The following is a 13652-nucleotide window of genomic DNA, read 5'->3' as shown; positions in this document are numbered from 1 at the left end:
CAGGCCACCAATGAGGAGCCAATCCTCTGGGAGTGGGACGTGCCTTAAAGGAAAAGAACAGGTACTAGGATAGAAAGTGGACAGAGGAGGAGGGTCAGGAAGGTTTCTCTGAGGAGGTGACGTCACTTCTGGAGGAAGTAAGGAATTGGTAAAGCCCGCGATGCCTAGAAAGAGCATTCCCGGAAGAGGGAACAGCAAGTACTACTAGCTCTTGGAGGCTACTTCTGTTACCAACTGAGCCATGCCCTGCCGGCTCAGCAGAAGCAGAACATAGCTGGGCAGACAGTGAACTGGGCATCAGGAGCAAGGGTTCTAGTCCCCTTGCTTCCCCTAAACCTCCGTACAGCCTGGGGCCACGGCTAGCACCCCCTGATCTTTAAGAGGCTTGATAAATAAAATAACCAGTGGTCTGAGGATCCGCAGATGGCCTGCATCCCCTCAGGCTCCCTCCTTTCCCCCTCTTTAAACACACCGACCTCTGAGGTCATTGTGATCCCCCACCTCCTGAGTTGTCCCACAAGCAGAAATGTGGCTGAGGATAAAAGAGATCAGATATAGCGATAAAGACAAATATTCGAAAACTGATTCACTACGGGACCCTATCAAATCACTCCCTAGGCCTCCATGGCCCCATCTGTAAAATGGGACGACTCCCCTCGTCCTGCCCACAGTGCAAGATGATGTAAAGATCAAATGGATGTGCCAGATAAGGAAGCCACCTTGATTTTTACACAGGCATTAAAAGGGGGCCTTCTATCTGCTCCTTGGTCATCTGTGTCCTATGTGCTAACCTATAATCTGGACAAAGGCAGGAAGGACAAAGGGTGGAGGGGACCAACAAAGCTAATGAAGATACTCTACAAATGGTATCTGATTGTTTAGGACCAAAGCCAGGGTGCCATGAGAGGGAGCTTTCTAAAAACAAAGAAGCATAAGGGCCTGCTCTCAAAGATTCTCAATCCGTAAGCCTGGGATGGCCCGAGATGTATAACTTTTTATTTTTTTAAACTACACAGGTGAGTCTGATATGCATTCATGGTTGACAACCACTGATTAGTTGTACCAGCATCGGGAAAGTAGCATCTTTATTATTCCCGTTTGGGAACTGGCTAACCAGAGCATGGAGTGACTGTCTCACTCCTTGGGTCGCACAGCCAATAAGTCATGAACCAGACAGCCCATGCTTGTTAATCACTAAGCAACATGGTTTCTTGAGCCAATCAGCATTTCCCACATACTTCTTCTACCACCCGGTGCAGTCTTGGAAATAAGAAAGCCAACATCTCAACATCTCCCATCAGGAGAGTAGCACTCACTTTCAAAAAAATTTTTATAGCGAGACTAACTCCTTAATCATCTGCCAGTCTCAAGAAATAACATGTGCTTGCAATAGTTTATAGCTAACTTTGAAACTTTTCCTGCTTTTAATAGACTTCCTATTTTATTTTATTTTAAGATTTTATTTATTTATTTTTCAGAGAGAGGGAAAGGGAGGGAGAAAGAAAGGAAGAGAAACATCGATGTGAGAGAGAAGCATCAGTGGGCTGTCTCTCGCATGCCCCCAACCAGGGACCGGGCCCCCAACCCAGCCATTTGCCCTGACTGGGAATTGAACCATTGAACCACTGACTTTTCGGTTCACAGGCCAGCACTCAATCCACTGAGCCATACCAGTCAGGGCGACCTCCTATTTTAGAGGCTAAAACCCAAATGTATTTATTTCACTCTTCCTTGCTTCCTTGAACAGAGAACACTGAAGAGAGTATACCTTTCCTCGGGGATGACTCGCTGTCGATTGCCCATTAGCTTTGTACTTTTATACAGCAATGTACTCAAGAACAAGGCGCCTCCCTGCCCCAAATGGCCCTCAGTGCTGCAGTCCACATGTTTCTGACTCCAGTGGAACCACAGCTTGACCCACGCTTGCACACACACACTAACAGAACTAACTTGCTGATTCTAATGTCACAGAGGCCAGGACAAGAGGACCAGGCTAATAAGAATTATGCATAAACTAAAAGCCAATGGGTCCTAAGCAGAAAGGGGGAGGGGTGATCAGATGTGGAAGGGACTGAGTCTTGAAGGGATTCTGAACAAGGAAAGATCTATATGGCTTGGAGTTAATCCTCTTGGGCTGGAAAGTGAGGTCACTGGCCCCCAAGTACTCCCTCACCCCCCTGCCCTTTACCTTCCTGGATCCCCCTTGTCCTTCTCCAGAGTGGACGCCAGCCTGTCCAGTCCCTCTGGAATAAGCCACTGAGCAATGGACATGAGCCCCGTGTAAGGTGATGGTTTCAATCTCCCTGGAAAGTGCAGGGACATTTGAACAGTCACCTTTCTGCAGATATTGAAACTCCAGAAGCTCTGAGCTCCTCCCCAGTGGGGCCACAGCAATGCCCTGGAATGGACTGGATTCCTAACTGCGGTTTAACATTCCACAAAGACCTGCCCATTGGAAGTGTGTTCTGATAGAGGGCCCTGGAGACTCCAAAAAGTGTTTGCCTTTTGTTCCTTTGTGTGCAAGGATTATCTTGGAAACAAGGCTCTTTGTGGGGACTGGTACAATACCCCTAAACTCCCCTCACCTACACATCCTAGCACAGCTCCAAGCACAGAGACGGGGCTCTGGAGCCAGGCAAATGATTGGTGAATTTTCTAAAAGATCAACCAGCATTTGTTCATTCATTCAACATTTATCAAATATTCAACACATATTTATTGGGGGTGGGGGGGGCTATACAGTGTGCCAGGCACTGTGAAGGCACTGGGGGGTTTGTGGGTGAACCAGCTTGATGAGGTCCCCCTCCTTAGGGAACTCTGGTCCTGGCTGGGTAGAGAAGACTAAATAATAAATGCATCAACACAGGCTGGGACCAGAGTTTTCCATTTAACGAGGCTCCGGGGAAGACCAGGGATGGGGACAAACCTTGCACAGTGGATCCTAAATAAATGCATATTACCCTCCCCACACAGACCACCCCTCCCGCAAGGAGCAAACCCTCTTCTGCAGCCTTATCTCAGCTGGAGGGATGCCACTCTGAGCCCCCTGAACTATGCCTTCTCTCCCACACCCCACTCACTTCCACTGAGCACCCCCACCCCACTGAGGTCACGTGCAGATGCCTCCTCCCTGCCACCCATCACCCCCAGTCCAGTCCTTTCTACATGGTCAGCCAGATTACCCACAGTGCGGTGGTTTAGACCATGTGCTCCGAAGTCAGGAAGACGAAAGTTCAAATCTGAGCCCTTTTACTCACTATCTGCCTGGGTGACTTGGGGTAGATCCCTGAACTCAGTTTTCTTGTTTGTCATAGTACCAGCCTCACAGGTAATTAAAGATTAAACAAGATAATGTACCCAAAGGTCCTAGCTTAGTTCCTGGCACATACCAAGTGATCGTAAAGAGTCAGCTATGTTCTATGATTACTGTTATTAATAACAATATTAACAGAAACCTTTGCTGACTCCTCACTGCCTCTCAAGTGCAGACTCCTCACCAGGATATTCAAGGCTTTCGCCTTTCGCTAGTTTACCCTCCGTTTTGTTACGGTGGGCTGGAGAGCAGATATAAACTCATCGGGGGACAGAGTACAGAGTGAAGGCAGGGCACACAAAGAATCTTAACTGTGGGGTCACAGAGCAAAAGGGGGCCGCTTCTGAGAGGGGGAATTCAGGAAGGTGGCACTCGAGCTGTCTTTGAAGGACACAGTTGGAGGTTGGGAGTGGGGACAGAAGTCTCATGGTAGGGGTCCTCCTCGTTGCATGGTTTAAGGAAGGAACTGCAGAGCAGCAGCAGCACCAAAAGCTCTGGAGTTGGCCTCAGTCTACTCAGCTGTAAAATGGGAATCCCAGTGGGGACGACTCATGGGCTTCCTGAGATTAAATGTGATGGTATACAGTATTTCCTCACTTATCGCGGGTATTACGTTCTAGACCCGCCCCCTCCCCTGCGATAGGTGAAAATCCGCAAAGTCGGAACCTTACACTTATTTTAGTGTTTATATATATTTTAAGGCTTTATAAACCTTTCCCACACACTTATAAACTATTCCCAGTCCCTTATTAACCTTTCCCATTCCCTTATTAACCTTTTCCACATTTTTATAAACACTACTTATGTTCTTAAACATATTCTACACTCTTAAACCTATGTAACTTTAACAACATACGTATACAGTACCGCAAAATCCCGCAATATAGTGAAAAATCCACAATCAATAATTAAATATAATATTTTTAAAAGTCCCGTGATACAGTGAGGCTGCAATAAGCGAACCACGATATAGAGAGGGACTACTGTGTGTGACTAAGTTAGCACAGGGCCTGGAAGAGTAATTGCTTGAAGGGGTTAGCTGTTGCTATCTGTTCTCATCACAATTGTCCTGGGTACCACACTTCCATGCAAGGAGTCTGAGACCAGAAATAAAGGCTCAAGGAGCCATGTTGTCAAGGCTGTTTGCCATGGTAACATGAGGGAGCCACTCGTGGGCTGGCTGCTGCAACTGCTCAGGGCCCGGTTTCTACCGTCTCCTCGCTCTCCCTCTGCTACATGACTAGGTTCTGCCAGACAAGCACAAGGAAAAAACACGGCTGCAAAGCTGCTGGGGAGTATCCATCTCAGCCAAGCAGGGCTCGCCCGGCTGAGCTCCCAGACAGCAGGTCCCAGACAGCTGAGTCCCTGCCACAGAGAGCCAGCCCTGGCCAAACAGCTCTGTGCACCCTGCAGCCCTGCCTCCCTCATTGGGTGGCCCTGAGCACCTAAAGAGAAAACCCAAGGTCCAATGCAAGGGGAATAGGTGAGGCCTTTGGGGTTCAGGAACAGTGAGAGCAGAAAGAAAATGCAGACTGTCCAGGGCTGGTGGGCGGACTGCGCCCCAGGGTCTCATAGCCACCACAAAGCCCAGGTACCCTGAGCAGCAGTGTCTCTCCCCCAGAACCAAGGACCCCCCCCCCCCACACACACACACACACATACAAGTCCTGATACTGGGAAAGAACTGGCCAGGGAGTCAGGGGCCTGGGCCTCCTCCAGCTGGGTGGCTTTTCCTTCTGTACCTCAGTGGTACTTCTTTAGGGAAAAGGCCGGGGTAGATCTAATGCTTTCTAAAGGAAGCCTCGAGGGAGAGGGAGCCACTCAGCGGCCAAGGCTCCAATCCCAGGCTGGATGCTCGACCCTGCGTGACTTACCCTCCGTGCCTCAATCTCATCACTTACAAAATGGGGATAACAGAACCAGCCTCACAGTTATTGGGAGGAACCCACACGACAGCACTCAAAAGCATCTTTGCAGATACACATAGCAAAAGTCACCAATGACGTGATGTGGCGCGTGGGTGGAGGGACAAAGGTGGCCATGGATCCAAAACGCCTGGAGCTGGGTGATGGGCCCACAGGGCTGTGCTAGATCCTTCCTGCCACTGGCTCCTTCTGTGCAGGTTTGACCTTGTCCATAATAAAATGTTTAAAATGCAAAGTTCTTTTCAGAGAACTTGACTCCTAGTCATACAAAACATTCTCCTGGTCCAAAACTCGTCTACTTAGTGGGTAACCTCAATGCTAGTCTAGGATAAAACATTATTTCTTGCCCTCCCAGAGCTGGCAGCCTAGTTGTAGGGATAAAGGAACACAGGTACCCAGGATAGTAAGCGGTGCCTTCCATGTTGGTGGTGGAAGCAGAACAGTTGGTTTAGAAAATTTACAGGCTTTCCAGAGAGGCCAGGTGTGAGCAGGGGCTTCAGTGCTGGCAGGCTCTGAGGACATTATAACAGTGTGAGTAGAGGTACAAGAAGGCTAATCCAGGCCATTCCACAAGCATTGATTTGTCTGTCCCTTCTCAGGAACACATGGACTGAAGACACAAAATGAGAAGCAGTGTCTACCCTGAAGAGGCTCACGGTCTAGCATCTTTGTTCCCTCAGTGAGGACTCTGAATGACTGCTGTGTTTCAGGAACTTGGCTTACTCGCTACAGGGAAAAAAAATTTGCTGAACGAAACAAACAAACAAACAAACCATTGCCCTTGTGGAACTTAACAATCTGGAGTGATTTCCTGAATAACACTTAACATGGCCTGTGTTAGAGGAGATGTGTCTATTATTTGGTGCTTATTCCATGTCAGGCATCGTATTAGGTACGTTAAATCCAGTGTGCCATTTGATTTTCATTGACTCCCTGCAGCAACCTTATAAGGGAATTAGTATTTATCTTGATCTTAACAGATGAGGAAAGGGACAGTCAGAGACTGTGTGACCCACCAAAGGTCTCACAGCCAACAATGTGTAGAACCAGGACTCAAACCCAGGCAGGCTGACTTTGCAGTGAATGCATGCTGTCACACATGGCATGCAGCTGTGCCTGCAGGTGAGCGAGAAGGCATCACCAGCGCAGTGGTTTGGGAGCTAGGTCTTGCAGGATGAGGGAAGTGGTGGATACGGAGACACAGGACACAGAACAGCGTAAGCCTGAGCTTCCAGGAAGAAAATTCATAATCCTGAGTGGACCGGGGTCCCGAAGGGAAAGCAGACAACTGAGGATAAAGTTGGGGCCTAACTTTCCAACTTCAAGTACTGGAAGGCCATTGAATGTCAGGTTTAATTTAAACAATTTAATTTAATTTAATTTAATGTTCAAAGCACTGAGGAGCCATGGGTGATGTGTGAGCAAAGGAGTGACATCAGAGACGCACTCTACAAGGATTTATTTATCTGCTGTCAGGGCCTAGGACAAGTGAAAGAGGGGAAAGTCTAGTGTGGCCATGATGTGTTGGGTAGCAACTGCAGGAACCTAGTTATGAATGTACAAGGACCTAGACCAGAAGAGGCAGAGAGGAACAGCAAGGCCAATGCAATCCCATGGATTTTACATCAGCCAAGTGTCCACAGAAGGGACGTGAGGTGCTGGACTACTCCGGAGAAGGAGAGATAGTAAACGACTCTGCTCATTCTCTTCCAAATGATTTTATTTGGGTTCCCTTCACCTCCACATAACAAGAATTATGCTTCCCGCCCTTCTAAAGTGCCTCAGAGAGAGAAGAATGTCAAGTTTTCTGAGGAGCGGGAAGACACTCATTTTATTTTTTTGAAGATTATATTTATTTTTAGAGAGAGGGACAGAGAGTGAGAGAGAGGGAGAGAAACATCTATGTGAGAGAGAAACATGGATCAGTTGCCTCTCGTACACGCCCCAACCAGGGACCAGACCCTCAACCCAGGCATGTGCCTTAACCAGAAATCAAACCAGTGACTTTTCACTTTGCGGGATGAAGCCCAACCAACTGAGAGCCACCCTGGTCAGGGCCAGATGTTCATTTTAAATACATTATATTATTTAATGTCCAACCCTAAGAGTTAGGGCCTTATTGGCCCCCATTTCACAAATTGAGAAACTAAGGCCTACAGAAGGATTTGCTCAAGGTGTTGAAAGTACAAAGACAGAGACAGAAAGCTGTCCCTGTCTTCACAGAGCTTGGAGTCAAACAGTCTGGGAACCTCACCCACTGATCTGCCTCTTGTACTTACTCGAACGGTAGTGCAGGTAATTGGCCTTCAGCTGGTCAGTGAGTTCCCTGAAACTGTATAAGCCTCACCTATGAATGGGAACAGTGCCTACCCTTTGCAGAATCTTTATGAGACTGAGACTGAAACATGTAATGTACATAGAAGGTTCAGCAGAGTGCCTGGCATCTACAGAATGCTCAGTAAACGGTGACCATGATGCTACTGATGAGGTAGGTGATAGCTGTTACCTGCAATGCTTGTGTTAATGGCCTAACTTGCAAGCCCAAGACCCCATCTGCAAAGCTGCGTCTGAGTCAAAGCAGTATCCTATTATTCCAGAGAGAGAAGGAAAGGGTGACTCATATCCTGGCAATGGGGGAGCTTCTGGCTGGCTTGCATCAGCAAGGGAGAAGATGGCCCTAAGGTGAAGGGGAAATACGAACCCCTGGGCCCCATTGCCTTTCCTGGGTTTCATAAGCATCCTGATCATTAGCACCAGCGAGGGAGCCCAAGTGAAAGAGGTGCCCAGGTCTCTGATAATAAAGTCTCCTTTTGGGCTTAGGTGAAGAAGTTACTCTCCCTGGTCTCACACAGGTGAAGGGTGCACAAAGGCACCCAGCAAAGGCGCACTTCACCTTGCTCCTACTTTGACTTGGAAAAGAAACTGGCACTGCTTCCGGAGCTGTGAAGGCAGCAATATTCCAGACCTCGCAACGAACCCTAGGACTTCAACCCATCTTCCCAGTTCTCCATGTGGTGGGGCCCCTTCTGGGAGCTCCAATCCAGTTTTAGAACAATGAGGGGAAAGGACACCAGTTGAAAAACGGGCCAAATTTTTACAAACACAGTGTTTTACAGAACAGAACAGAAACATAATATCATCATATTGGGGAAAGGCTCAGCATCTTAAGTAATCAAAAATGCACATTAAAACAATAAGGGTGACACAGAATTTATTGATGAACAGACTGATAAAAATTTTTAAATAAATGAAAATACCAAGTTATCTGGGAAGGGGGTACCAGACATTCCCACACAATTCTGGTAAGTGTGTAAATTAGCACAATCTTTCTAGAAAGCAATCCAGAATGTGTTTACCAAACGCATGCAATAGTTCCTTTGACAGAGTAATTTCATTTCTAGGAATTTAAATAAATAAAGAAAACATATGCAAAGATATTCATTTCAGCATGGTTACAAGAGCAAATAAAAATAAAAACGGCTTAAATGACAACAGCAAAGGACTGATTAAATACATTTTGGTTCAACCCTCAATGGGATACTATATACTACTATATAACCGTCAGGAAATTTATTAATGAGGAAAAATAGTCACAGTATATTCTTTGGCGGAGAGAAAAAAAGCAGGTTACAACAGTGTGATCCCAAATTACAATGGGTATATAAAGAATGACTCCATTTTTCTACAAAGATATAATCAATAGGAATCGATAGGAAAGAAAAAAAGTCTGGAAGCATACATAAAAATTAACAGTGCTTATCTTCGGATGAGATTACATATTTTCAATTTCTTTCTCTATGCTTGCCACTATTTTCTAACAATTCTACAAGCAAATATTTTCAAATGATAAGGAGTTGGACCAGATGATCTATAAAGTTCCTGCCAATTCTGACATTTCGGACATCTATGGTTGATGTCCCAAGCAACTTCAAACAACCCATATTTGGTGTGGGCTCATGGTGTGGCCTTTGGAGGCCAGTTGCTGCCCACAGCTGCAGCCCTCTGCATTTCTCTCTCCCCATACTTACTGCCCAGCTGTCTCCCCAGCCAGCTTGGGAGCTTCCCCTGTAATTCATGTGCCTAGCCAAGAGCTGAGCAAAGGAACTCAGCATGGTGACAGGTGCCATGAGGGAACAAGATGAAAGGCACAACTCTAGCTCTAGAATCTTACTGGGACACAGGACGCACACTCAAAGTGCCTGGTTGTATAACACAAAGAAAACCGAAGAAGAGAGAAAGCAAGCAGGGCAAGCCAGGCTGAGGAGGCCAGGATGGGTGGAGGAGGGCACTGCACGCAAGGGGCACAGCCTGAGCAAAGGTGAAGCCAACCCAAAGCCCTTTGGAATACATGTCCCAAACCTTTCCAAGAAACTTTCACAATCCTCAGTCTGCTGGATTCCTGAACTTTGGCCTGAACGGGTAAAAGTTAAGTCTCTTAAACAGAAGTCTTCCCTCTATCTAACCCTGGATTAGCCAGCTAAGTCTCTTAAACAGAAGTCTTCCCTCTATCTAACCCTGGATTAGCCAGCCACCAAAGACAATTTAAGTCTTTTGGATAAAGACAATAAATTACCTCTTTATTCACTTTCCCCACACCTTCCAATGGGAGGAGGGGATGGTGAGGGAGGGTCTAGGGGAGGAAAGGGAATTGCAGGAACCAGACATCTCACATGCAAAGTGTGCTCACTCCCAGCACCAGTCCCGTTTGACAGACGGAGGGAAGGAGGCTCCCAGGGCTAAAATGGCTTGCTCCAGGGTCACCCAGCCAGAGAGTGGGGAAGGCGACTCCACTCAGGCCTTCTGACTCCAAGTCCAGTGCTATTTCGAGGTAACACACAGGACCTGGAGTCAGGAGCCCTGGGTGACTCTGTCACCCGCTGGCTGCATGGTCCTGTACAAGCCGCTCACCCCTCACAGCCTCTATCCCCAACTGTAAAATTAGGGGGCACGCGATGGCCCGCCCAAGTCCTCTTACCGCAAGGCTCTAAGAGCCTTCTAGGGGCGGCTGCAAAGCTCTTCCTATCAATTACATTTCCCAAGTTGGGCCGGCAAAGATCACCAGAAGAGCCTCTGCCTGTCACGTGGGTACATAAAAAAAGCAAACGTCCCAGATTAACTTTCACTGCACTGCTTCTGCTGACACCTGATTACCCAATTTTCTCGTTTCCTTGGATGAAATATCCCTACTGGGTAGGCCTGCTGGGCGGCTAACGGGACAAATAATTAATTATTGGTTAGCCAAAGAGCACTGAAGATGGGGTTAAAACCTGGAGTCGGGTCCCAAACAACCAGTTCTTGCTCTGTGTCCCTGAACAAGTCTCCCGCTATTTCAGGCCTTCTTCACCCGCGTCTTGGAAGCACTCCCAGACAAGGACGACGGATGAATACAGAACTTTCCCAGGGGCAACTCTGTCCCGCCCGCACCCAGTTCCCCTAGCCCCTGGTTGTCCGCGGGGGTTTGGGGGGACCCTGGTGGTGCTGGCGTTGGGATCTGCAGTCCCCGCAGACCTGGACTCTGCGCTCCCGGCGTGTGACGGCGCCCGGTGACCGCTGTGGGAGCTCCACTGCGGTTTCGTCAGAGGTAAAGGTACGCGCCCGGTACGCGCCCGGCGCGCGCCGCGTGTGCACACAACCACAGACACCGGCGCGCGCAGCCCACTCAGCACACACTCCCCTGGTCTTGAGAAGCGCGATCACAGTCCACCAGCCCCTTCGGCCCCTGACCGAAACCCACCCGCGCACGCCCGCCACCGACCACGAGGCCCCGCGGCTCCCTGACGCAGGGAGGTCTGCAGAGGACCAGGGCTGGCCTTCCCCCGCGTGTGGCGGGCTTCCTCTCTGTGACACCCCGTCGCGCCGCACTGTCCTAGTCGCCGGCTGGGAGTTGACACCGGAGTCCGCCTGGAGCTGAACGTCTCGGCTGCAGCGTCCCCTCCAAGTCGTGTCTCACAGTTAGGAGTCAGCTTGCAAGCCTCTCCCCGCCCACCCAGTCCCATGACAGCTGCTGCCGCCCAAAGACAGGCAGATTACAAGAAGCAAAGTTTCCCTCTCATCCCTCCCACCCCCGCCCCCCTCCGCCTTCCCCCTCCCTTCCAGTGTTATGCAAAACTAGCCAGTTTGGCTCTGGCACTCGGACTCCAGGTACCAAACCAACCCTTGCGAGCCGCGCCCGGTCCCACCCGGGGGCCCCTCTCCTCCTCGTCCAGGCGTGCGCCCGCTTCTAGGGTCTCATTCTCGGCTCCTCCGCATCCCCATTCTCCCGGCTTCCTGCAGCCTGGCTTCCGAAGAAAAAGCCTTAACTATGGAGCCAAACTTTATGCTTTCAACAGGCATGGGGTTGGGGAAACCCAGAGAAGGGGTGGGGGGCGCACCCGCCTTGTTCCGGCATTTTCGGTGGCTGCTTATCCCAGCAGCCCCCCGCCTCCCGCCTCAGTCTCCAAGTCACCAGCTTCCTCGGCGCCCCCCCCCCCCACCCCGGCACACCAGAGCACTCTCTCCTGTCACGCGCGTGTCGCCAATGGGGCTCCCAGGCGTTGCCAGATCCCGGGGCGCCGCCTCGCCTTCCCTTCCCCCAGCATCGCCGAGCGCGCACCGGGGCCGCGCGCCGCAGGGGGACCCAGGTGCCCCCAGACAGTTCTTCCGCCCCCATCCTGCCGTGCTTTTACCCCCAGGCACTCCACCGGGTAGCGTAACCAGGAAGGTGCTATCCCCGCCCGTAGGTCCACGTGCCCCTCAGACCCCTAAGCCCTTAGTGGGGAACTGGCAGGAAAGTCCCCGCTGTGGGCGCCGATAAGGAGCCACTGGGCAGCTGGGGAGTCACCAGGGGACTGGAGACTGGAGGAGCAGGGGACTCCGAGGACGGGGGTAGGTGCCTGTGCCGGGGCCACAAGTCCACGTGAAAGTACAGCAGCAAGTGCCGGGAGCCTGAGGGCGCGCCTCCCGCACCCAGAGGTAGCCTGAGAGTCCCCCACACCTTGGCGCGGCTCCACCTCCCCAAGGAAACGCGGTACCCCCAACAAGCTCTGCCGGCGGGAGGGGGGGTGCGGATTCCAAGAGACCAAGACTAGACCCTCCCCAGCAGCGGTAGAGCCTACAACACTCCGGCTTGCGCAGGGGCGACCTCCAGCTCCCTGCCCCCTTAACGGAGCGTATCGCAGGGTTCATGGACGGGGGCTCTGCAGCCTGGAACCCCGGATCCCCTCAATGCACCCACCGCTGCCTCTTAGCCTCCTCCCGGCTGTGGCGGCAACCTCTGCAGCTCAACACCCGTGGCCCCGCACCCGGGGCACCAGCTGGCCGTACCTGCGTGTCAGCGAGATAGTTCAGGAAGAAGGAAGAGAGCTCTTCGTCCAGCAGCGCGCCGCAGTCGTTCCCCGCCATCTTCCAGCCGCGGCTGCAGCGTGCGGCGGAGTCAGCGCCGAGCCGGCCTGGGGGAGGGAGCGAGCGAGCGAGCGAGCAACGGAGGCGGGAGGAGGGAGCGAGGGAAGGGGAGGGCGGAGCTCAGGCCCCGGCTGCCGCAGGGCCGCTGGCTGCGGGGGCGGGGCCGCGCGGTGCTTGAGCGAGTAGGGGGTCGCGCCCCCACTTTCTTGCGCCAAGTCTAAAGCTGCGATGCTCGCCAGCAGCCCCCGGCCCGGAGGACAGCGCCTGAATCCGGGTGACAGTGCCCCAACCTGCAGCCCGATGCCTGCGCAGCAATGCGGGCAGCCCCCAGCCTTTGCCAGAGCGAATCACGTTGCCTTAGCGCTGGGCGGGTCCTCCGAGACAACCTGCTTCAGCACTGATGGGGAAACTGAGGCCTAGGAAGGCAGGGGACCGCGTTTGAAGCCACTTCAGTAGAAGGAAGACAAAGCCTAGGTCTGACAGCCTCCGAGGCTAGTTTCTCTACCGGGGCTGCAAAGCCAGAGAAGGAGGGATACCATAGTTCAAAGGTGGAGAAATCAGGGAAGGCTCCTCGGAACGGATGGCATTTTTATATTTAACTTGAAAATGCATTGATTCACATTCTGTTAAGTTTGGCGATCTCTCTCTTTCAAGTCTCCCTTCGCTCCCCTAAACTCCTTCAAATAATAAAAATAATAATAACTTCTCTACATGGCCCAAAATGCCTTGAAGTGGTCAGGCTCCTGCCAGCTTCAGGGCATTCTCTCCTATAGCTCCTCACACTGTCAACCCATTTCCTCTTTCCCCACCCCCACCATCAAAGGCTCTCTTAGTTCTATAGGACTTCCTTTAAAACACTGGTCCCAGGAGCCATATTACATTTGTTTCAGTGAAAATTTGATCTACATATCTCCCCTTACTAGACTCCAAGACCCATGAAAACAGGGCTTCAATCTGCTTTTTCGCTTGCCATATTAACTAAAAACCAGGATGGTTTTGATTTCTACCCTCCCCCTACTACCACCACCACCAAA

At 50.9% G+C, this 13652-nt stretch overlaps 1 protein-coding gene across 1 annotated transcript in view; it reads right to left on the bottom strand.

Moving 5' to 3' along the window:
- The window catches only part of PPARGC1B (PPARG coactivator 1 beta), a 94539-nt gene extending 81861 nt beyond the window's left edge, over window positions 1–12678 (bottom strand). Inside the window, exon 1 of the mRNA XM_090288390.1 lies at window positions 12541–12678. Within this exon, the coding sequence (XP_090144516.1) occupies window positions 12541–12618 (78 nt within the window). The 5' untranslated portion in view covers window positions 12619–12678. The remainder of the gene's footprint in view (window positions 1–12540) is intronic.
- Between the last annotated feature and the right edge of the window lie 974 nt (window positions 12679–13652).

Source organism: Furipterus horrens, unplaced genomic scaffold, assembly GCF_987537825.1.
Source record: "Furipterus horrens unplaced genomic scaffold, mFurHor1.1.pri manual_scaffold_10, whole genome shotgun sequence".
Lineage (NCBI taxonomy): Eukaryota > Metazoa > Chordata > Mammalia > Chiroptera > Furipteridae > Furipterus > Furipterus horrens.
The sequence above is the reverse complement of the archived record's forward strand: the minus strand, read 5'-3'. Positions and strand labels throughout refer to the sequence as shown.